This window comes from Equus przewalskii, chromosome 9 (genome assembly GCF_037783145.1).
Source record: "Equus przewalskii isolate Varuska chromosome 9, EquPr2, whole genome shotgun sequence".
Classification (NCBI taxonomy): Eukaryota; Metazoa; Chordata; class Mammalia; order Perissodactyla; family Equidae; genus Equus; species Equus przewalskii.
In genome coordinates, this window is record NC_091839.1 from 24057825 (window position 1) to 24066397 (window position 8573).

Below are 8573 nucleotides of genomic sequence, written 5' to 3' on the forward strand. Positions count from 1 at the left end.
CCGCCGGGTGGGGGAGGGGGGCGGGAAGGCAACGCGTTCGACCAATGGGAAGCCGCGGAGAGCGTGAGTGGCGGGCCCGGGGCCGAGCGGTGATGCGGCTGCAGAGAACGCGGGGTCCAGCGGGGAAGGTGGGTTGCGGCCCGCAGCATCGTACCCGCCAGACCACTGAGGCCGAGAGGGTAAGGGAGGGAGGGCCGTGCCCAGGGCGAGGGCAGGCGTGGGGTTCGAACCCTGTCTCCTCTGTCTAGAGACAGAAACTTACAAAGAGACCCAAGCACCTTCCGGGAACCTCAGTCCCTTTCCACCCAGCTCAGTCTGTGCTCTGTGCAGCCTCAGTTTCCCCATCTGTACAGCACCTGCCTCGTAGGGTGGGGCTTGTACTGTTTAGACTCTGTGCTTAGAAAGGGGGTTGAGAGAAAGACAGAGAGAATTTCCCATCAGTCTTGGAATAAAATCCAAACGACTCCCAATTCATGGTCTGCCTTTGTTAACTGGGGCCTCACCTCTTACCATTCTCCCCCTGTCCACTCCAGCCACGCTGGCTCTCTTGCTGTTCCGCCAAGGCCCCACCTCAGGGCCTTTGCACGTGCTGTTGCCTCTGCCTGCACCCCAGACCTTCCCACCATTCAGGGCCTTTCCTGATCACCAGATGTCAAATAGCCACTCCATCAGGTCGCTGTTCTATTTTCTGTACAGCACTAATTCCAATCGGAAATCAGAAATTTATCTTGCATTTTAAAATTGTATAATGTGTCCGTGTCCTCATTTATTATCAGTTCTCCGCCCCCCACGCCCCCCAAACGTGAGCTCCACGAGGGCAGAGATTGTTTTATTTGCTGCTGAGTCCTCAGCACCTAGACCTGGGCCTGGCACACAACAGGTGCTCAGTAAGTCCTTGGGAGTAAATGAGACAAGACCAGACATCAGGCAGAGGTGAGCGAGGGTGAGGGGAAGCAGGAGCGACAGACGCCGAGGAGATGGGGCTTTGAAGGAAGAAGGGAGAAGGTGGGGGGTGGAGAGAGTGAGGGGGTCCCCAGAGGAGGCAGAGGTGGCGCGCTGGACCCTGCAGAAGCCCCCTGAGGCCGTGGTCAGAGGTGGGAGTCTGGGCTTGGTCTCTTTCCCCAGGGGCTGCCAGGAGGGAGTGGACGGAGAGGGGTCTCCCCGGGGGTGGCTGAAGAGCTGTCACGGGGGCCTCTGGTTTGTCCAGGGCCTAGGCTGGGTTGAGATTGGGCATCATGGGGAGCAGATTCCCCAGCCCTCAGGGACCTCCTGAGAATCCCAGGCACAAGGCATCTCCCACTGGCCCACCCAACTCCCCTCGGGAGCCAAGAACTCGTCCCCTCCCCGAAGGGTATGTGGGGTCAGAGGCAAGGAATCAGAGAAATGTGGGGCCTGCCTCAGGTCTGGCTGCCCCACAGCAGAATGGGACAGGTCAGATGGCACTGAGGGACACTCTGGGGTGAGTGCAATGTCATCGAAGAGGTCCAGGGTGGAGGCATCCAGGACAGCAAGGCTCAGGCTGGGGCCGGCAAGGGGCACCTCAGTGGGTGCCACAGCGCAGGCCACCCCCAGGAAGGGGGATGGAGGAGGTGGGGGCGGTCTTTGGGGCAGCCGTCGCTGGGGAGGTGCCTCCTGGGACAGGATAGTTAGGGCCAGGCGCTGGGTGGCAGCCTCGATCTTGGCAAACTGCCTGCAGAGAGATGGGCATTAGCTGGATGACCATGGAGGAGTCCCCTCCTGTCTGCCATCCAGGAGTGGTTTGTCCCTTCTCTCTCTCCCTATGTTTCTTTTCTTTGCTAACCTCCCTGACCCCAGGTCCGTTTTCTTGAGTCTGACAGTCAATCTTTCTGATCCCATTCGTAGGGGAAGCTCTGAACAGCTGTGGGGGTTGTGCACTGCACAAGGCAGCACATCTAATCCAGCACTAAGAACTTTTTTGAAGTGTAGATTTATTAGGACCATATTCTAATATAGAAACATAAAAACTGTCTCCAGGAAAGGGTGCCTTCAAAGAAAAATCTCACATAAAGACGCACTGAGGGCTGGCGGTGCGTGTGTAACATTGACTCTCTGTGGCATTGACTGCCTGAACAGCTCTTGAATCTGCCCAGCTCTCAGCGTCTCCCACCTGGATGACTGCAGTAGCCACTGCACTGGTCTCTCCCAGGATTCCCACCCCCTCAGCAACGAGATGGACGGATCTCACAAGCTGTCAGGGGCTGAACAGTGTCCCCCTAAAATTCGTATGTTGAAGTCCTGACCCCCAGGCCCTCAGAATGTGTCTGTATTTGGAGGTAGACTCTTTAGGTTAAAATAGCATCTCGAATCCGCTGAATGGAGATCAGGACACACGCCGAGGGACCACCATCTACATGCCCAGGAGGGAGGCCTCCGAAGGAACCAGCCCTGCCCACACCTCGCCCTCGGACTTTGGCCTCCAGAGTCGTGGGAAAGTCGGTTTCTGTTGTCCCAGCCGCCGGCCTGCGGTGTTTGACGATGGCAGTTCCAGCGAGTCCACGCACACGCGGGATGCTGAGACTCGCCATCAGTAGCTGCCTGACTCCATTTAAACAAAGTCCCCAAACAGGCTGACTGATGGGCAGTGAGGGAAATGAGCACGGCGGCTCATGGGGAGGAGGGAGGCACTGTGAGCACCGGCTCCCGGATCCGAGTGCGGGTTACCTTAGTGGGCTCCCTTTGGGAGAATCCATCCAAGTCTACACGGACGACGTGGGCCTCATTTTGTACGTGTGTTAAACTTCCATAAAAAGGTTTACTTAACGGTGGATCTTATTTATTTATTTTTTTGAGGAAGATTAGCCCTGAGCTAACATCTGCTGCCAATCCTTCTCTGTTTGCTGAGGAAGACTGGCCCTGAGCTAACGTCCGCGCCCATCTTCCTCTATTTTATATGTGGGACGCCTACCACAGCCTGGCATGCCAAGTGGTGCCATGTCTGTACCCAGGATCCAAACTAGTGAACCCCAGGCGGCCAAAGCAGAACATGTGCACTTAACCACTGGGCCACGGGGCGGTCCCAACAGTGTATCTAATATCATGTGATTCTGCTCATAGGAAATGTCCAGAATAGGCAAATCCCTGGAGACAGCGATTGGCGGTTGCCAGGTGCTAGAGGGAGGGGAGATGGGGAATGACTATAATGGACACAGGGTCTCCTTTTCGGGTGATGAGAATGTTCTGGAACAAGATAGAGGTGACGGTTGCAAAACATTATGAATGCATGAAATGCCCCTGAATCGTACACTTTAAGATGGTCAAAATGGTGAATTTTATGTTACGTGTATTTTGCCACAAGGAAAGACTATATATCTGGCTCTTAAATAAAGTAGGGAGAGCTGCGACTCTGACAGCGTCCTGGATGCCAAGGAGGATAGCCATGCTCTGAGCGCCCGGGGAGACTTTCAGACGCGGGAGGTGAGGTTAAATGGAGGGAGAGAGAGAGAGAGATTGAGACACAGGCAGAGACAGAGGGACTGACTTAAGATTTGTAACAATCGCATGCAAATTATAGTTCCCGACTTGAACAAACTAAATATAATGACATTAGGGCCTGAGAGTCATGACATTTGCAATTTAAACTATTTTTAAGATATAGATGGGGGCCAGCCCAGTAGTTAAGTTCACGTGTTCTGCTTCGGTGGCTCAGGGTTCACCTGTTTGGATCCTGGGCACAGACCTAGCACCACTTGTCAAGCCATGCTGCGGTGGCGTCCCACGTAGAAGAATTAGAAGGATCTACAACTAGGATATACAACTATGTGCTGGGGCTTTGAGGAGAAAAAAAAAGAGGAAGATTGGCAACTTGTGTTAGCTCAGGGCCAATCTTCCTCACCAAAAAAAAAAAGGGGTGGGGGAGAGCTACTGTTTAAAAAAAAAAGATATAGATGAAGGAAATATGCTAAGATGTTATGGAGAGTAAAATTGAAACGATGGCTCATGAGTGATCCTTAGGCCAGCACACAACAGGACACCTGCAGGGCTGGTTAAAACACAGGTTCCTGGGCCCCAGAGCTTCTGGTTCTGCAGCTCCGGGGTGGGGTCAGAGAATTTGTGTTTCTAATGCATTCCCAGGTGACACGGAGGTGCAGGTGCTGCTGGTCTGGGGACCACCTCCTGAGAACTACTGCATCAGACAGCTGTCTTGACTTTGCTATAGGTCAAAACTTCATATGGCCGGGTGGGAGAGGGCTCCTGAGGGAGCAGGGCCTGAGGGGACCTGAGGGAGGAGCAGGATGTGGGCGGGAAGATGCTGAGGACAGCTTGCCTCTGACCTGGATTTCCTCAGGCTGAGCCTGGGTGCCCGGAGGAATGTGCTCCAGAGCTTCCTGGCTCCCTCGAGGGCTTCCTCGAGGCCACTTGTAGGCAGCCCGGGTCCCTGGGGAGCATGTGGCAGAGCTGGCATAGGGGGTGGGGTGTCCGGGATGCTACAGCAGAGAAGCTGGCCCCGGGGACCATGGAGGCGTCAGTCATGGAGGACAGACGGGGAACCTGGGAGGTGAGAGGGCCAGATAGGGGGTGGGGAGGGAACCCCGATGGGGGCTGAGATGGGGAGGGGTCGTGGAGCAGATGACAAGGGGTCAGAAGGCCAGCTCTGGAACACAGGGCTGGGCCCTGTTTGGGAAGCTGTTTTCCCCCTCAATGGTGGGTGTGTGGGATGGCGGAGGTAAGCCTTTTGGAAATGACCAGGGCTGGGCGTCCTGGTGGAAGGGGGCATGTGGTGTGGGGGCAGGGGGCAGGCTGGACCAGGCTCCCATTCACTCAGATTTGGTTCCAAGACCTCCTGGGGCAAGGTCCCGGGCTGGCTGGGAGGAGCAACCTACTTCCAGAAAAGCAGATCCTTGGGCAGGTCACTCTACCTCTCCGTGCCTCAGTTTCCTCATCTGAAAATTAAGGTGTAATAGCACCTACCTTCTAGGATTACTGTGGGGGATTACAGAGTTCATACTCATTGTAAGTTGAGTTAATACTAAAGTGCTTGGAACAGTGCCTGGCACATATTAAGTGTCAGACAAGTGTTAGCTACCATGATTGCCATATTATCATCATCATCACCATCACCACTATCATCATCGTCACCATCATAATCACTGTCATCACCATCATCACCACCACCACTATCATCATCATCACAGTCATCATCACCATCATCACCACCACCATCATAACCATCACCACTATCATCATCACCACCATTGCCATCACCATCATCATCATCATCACCATCACCATCATCATCACCATCACCACTGTCATCATCATCACCATCATCACCACCTTGCCATCACCATCATCATCGTCATCATCACATCACCATCATCCTCAAGACCCTGAGATGCTGTAACCAGGCAGGCTTGCCAAGTGTCCAGATCATGGGCTCTGGACTCAGAGTGCCTGGGGTTGTATCCACTCTCTAGCTGGGTAGCCTTGGGCAAGTCCTCGAACCTCTCTGAGTCTCCTTGTTTGTAATATAAGGACAGAGACAGAACCTACTGGGCATGTTTGTTGGGAGCATTCGGTGACATACTGTATATCAAGGCCTTTGTATGGTGCATCTGACACATGGCAAGTGGTCAAAAACTGGTTACTGTCACAGGGTGAGGGGAGAGCACAGGGCTAGGTGAGATGCAGCTGGGTGAGGTGTGAGAGGGAGGACAGGCTTGAACAGAGATTTAAGGGAGTAGAGGTCCCCATGTGCATTCCTAGAGACAGGGAAGAGCATTGCCTGGCCAAAGGAACAGCATGTGCAAAGGCCCAGAGGCTGAATGATGAAATGCTGGATGGGGAGCTGAGGCTGACAAACGGGGCAGGAGATGGGGTGGAGCCTTTGTCTTGAGGGCCTGGTAAGCCACGGGAAGCACTTGAGCAGGAGAGGGGCCGAGTGTGCTGCGTGGGTTAGAAAGGCCTGCCTGGAACAGCAGCCAGTGCTGGCGCTGCCTTCAAAAAGGCTGAGTTGGACCCCATCTCCACACCCTCAGCCCCCACTCTGGTCTGAGCCACCATTATCCCTCGCCTGGACCACTGCAGTAGCATCCTCCTTGGTCTCTCACTTCCACCCTTGCCCCCTACTCAGTCTGTTCTCCACTCAGCAGCCAGAAGGATCCTTTCAGATCCCACCACGTCACAGCTCAGAGCCCAGCTCCCTCCAGAAGCCCACAAGGTCTCCACAATCAGTCCCCTGATTCCTTTGAAACTAATTCTCTCCCCTTTCACTCTGCTCCAGTCACACCGGCCTCCTTACTGGTCCTGGAACACTCCAGGGATGTTCCTGCCTCAGGGCCTTTGCACCTGCTGTCTCCTGCCCAGAATGCTCTTCCTTCAGCCAGCCCCAGGGCTACTTCCCTCTCCTCCCCAGGTATCTGCTTACATGTCACCTTATCAGTGAAGCCATTCCTGACACCTTACCTAAAATGTCACCCCTCCCCCAGCACATCCTCCATAGCACGTATTGCCTTCTCATGTACGATATAACTTTTTTAAATTGAGGTAAAATTCACATGACATAAAATGAACCATTGTAAAGTGTGCAATTCAGTGGCATTTGGTGCATTCACGATGTTGTGCAACCACCCCCTCTAATTCCTTCCAGAATTTTCCATCACCCCAAAAGGAAGCCCCTTACCTATTAACAAGCACTCCCCAACCCCCCTGGCTCCAGCCCCTGGCACCCCCTAATCCGCCTCTGGCTCTATAGACTTGCCTACTGTGAACATTTCACGTAAATAGAATCATACAACACGTGGCCTTTTGCTTCTGGCTTCTCTCACTGAGCATCATGTTTTCATGGTGCATCCACGTTGCAGCGTCAGACCGTGTCATCTACTCCTGTATCTTGGCCGGCCCTCGGCAGCTGCCTCCTCCAACGGAACACAGGCTCCGTGAAGGCAGAGAATTCTGTCCGCTTTGCACCGATGGGTCTGTGGGGCCTGGGCACACAGTCAGTGCTCAATAAATGAATGTCGAGTGTTGATTGCGTCCAGCCCTGGGGTCCACCTCTCTCTGTCCTCTCTGGGCCTGGTCTCCCCAAAACCGAGGGCTCGACTCCCCCCGCCCCCTCTGCCCAACCTCCATCCATCCCCCCTCACCTGCAGATCTGGTTGTGCAGGAACCTCCTGTGGTTGGGCCTCCTTTTGGGGGGCCGGGTCCGCCGGGGGTGCAGGGCGCGCAGCATGTGGGCGGCCGCCCCCCTCATGAAGGCGCACAGCTCCTGGGGGCCGGGCTCAGAGATGCCGGGGGCTGCGGGGGCCCCGGGGTGCATGGCTGGGGTGATCTGGGGTAACTCCCCACAATATTCTTGCTGATCACCGAGCAGCCCCCGAAATCTGTGAGGAGAGAGGGGCAGCCAGGGCTGGGGGCTCAGGGCTGGGGAGGGGGACGGGAAGATGGGAGGGGCAGGTGGACTCTGGAGAGCCGGCACTGCCGCGTGGGGGAGACCGGCCCCAGGAATTAGAACAAAACCTCCCTCCTGGGCCCGCCCCGCTCCCTACCTCCCAGGAGCTGGACCCCAAGGTTTGAGGGGCCTGGAGGTGGGGGGCTGATATAGGGAGGAAAGAGGGCAGGGAGGGGAGGGGGCTCTCTGTGCGCCCCCTGGGGCCCAATTAGCACATAGTTGGACCTGGGATATGGGGCAGGGAGGCGTAGGTGGGGGGCAGAGGCAAGCGATGGCCAATTAAGGGGACAAAGGCCTCATTAGGGAGGCGAGGCCAGGAGCCGAGTCAACCGCCTGCGATTAGTGTTGAGGACCCTTAATTGGAGGCGAGGAGGGGGCGGTGGGGGCTTGGGTGCAGGCTGGGAGGGAGGGGAGATGGCACAAACTGTAGGGCAGACACCCTGCGTGTGTCTACCCACCTCCAGACACCCCTGCCTGTGCCTCCTTCTGCTCCAGGCACCGCATCCTGTGGAAACTGAGGCTCAGACAGGGTCTTGCCTGTGCCCAGGGTCTCCAGCCAGCAGGACCGATTGGCTTCTGGGCCAATTTCCCCCCCCAAACCCTGCGTTTCGCGCTCTGGGAGGAGGTGAGGGGGACGCCTGTGGGCTGGGTGGCTTGGGTGGGTGACCTGAGGGGCTGTTTCAGGTGCAGCCTGGCTGTGACGGGAGGGGGAGAAAACATGAGCAGGATCTCCCCCAAGACATTTTACTGAGGGGCCTGGGGTCCTGATGTTTGGGGGAGGCAGGGTGGAGGCGTTGGCTCCCGGGGCTGGCAGTGGGGTCCTCTTGTCTCCGGGCTGGCCTTGACCTGAGCGGGAGGACGCCAGTCTTGGCTGGCGTCTGGTGTGGGAGGGGAACATCTCAGTGCTGGCTCTGGTCTCCACCCTTGGGTCTGCGTTGGGGCGTTGGGAGTGTCCGATGGCTGCAGTAACACAACGTCACAAACCTGGTGGCTTAAAACCACGCACGTTTATTCTCCTGCAGCTCTGGGGGTCGGCAGTGCAAGATGGGTCTGTTGATGCAAATAATCCAGAACCAATCTAGAAATCTGAATTGGGGTGAGTTTATTATGAGCCACATCTGTGGACTAGCTGGGGCCTTCCTTCCCCAGGGCGCTAAAGAAGTGG

The 8573-nt window shown here is 55.9% G+C and overlaps 1 protein-coding gene and 1 long non-coding RNA gene across 2 annotated transcripts; one reads left to right on the plus strand and one right to left on the minus strand.

The window, feature by feature from the left end:
* Positions 1–56: 56 nt before the first annotated feature.
* Positions 57–2781, plus strand: LOC139085531 (uncharacterized). The gene is made up of 2 exons (XR_011543893.1): positions 57–179; positions 1864–2781. It is a non-coding gene; the product is annotated as an uncharacterized lncRNA (long non-coding RNA).
* On the minus strand, positions 1234–7276 carry C9H19orf85 (chromosome 9 C19orf85 homolog). The gene is made up of 2 exons (XM_070633466.1): positions 7104–7276; positions 1234–1690 (listed from the first exon to the last, which is right to left on the minus strand). Exons 1-2 carry the CDS (start codon positions 7274–7276, stop codon positions 1234–1236), a joined length of 630 nt encoding a protein of 209 aa, XP_070489567.1.
* Between the last annotated feature and the right edge of the window lie 1297 nt (positions 7277–8573).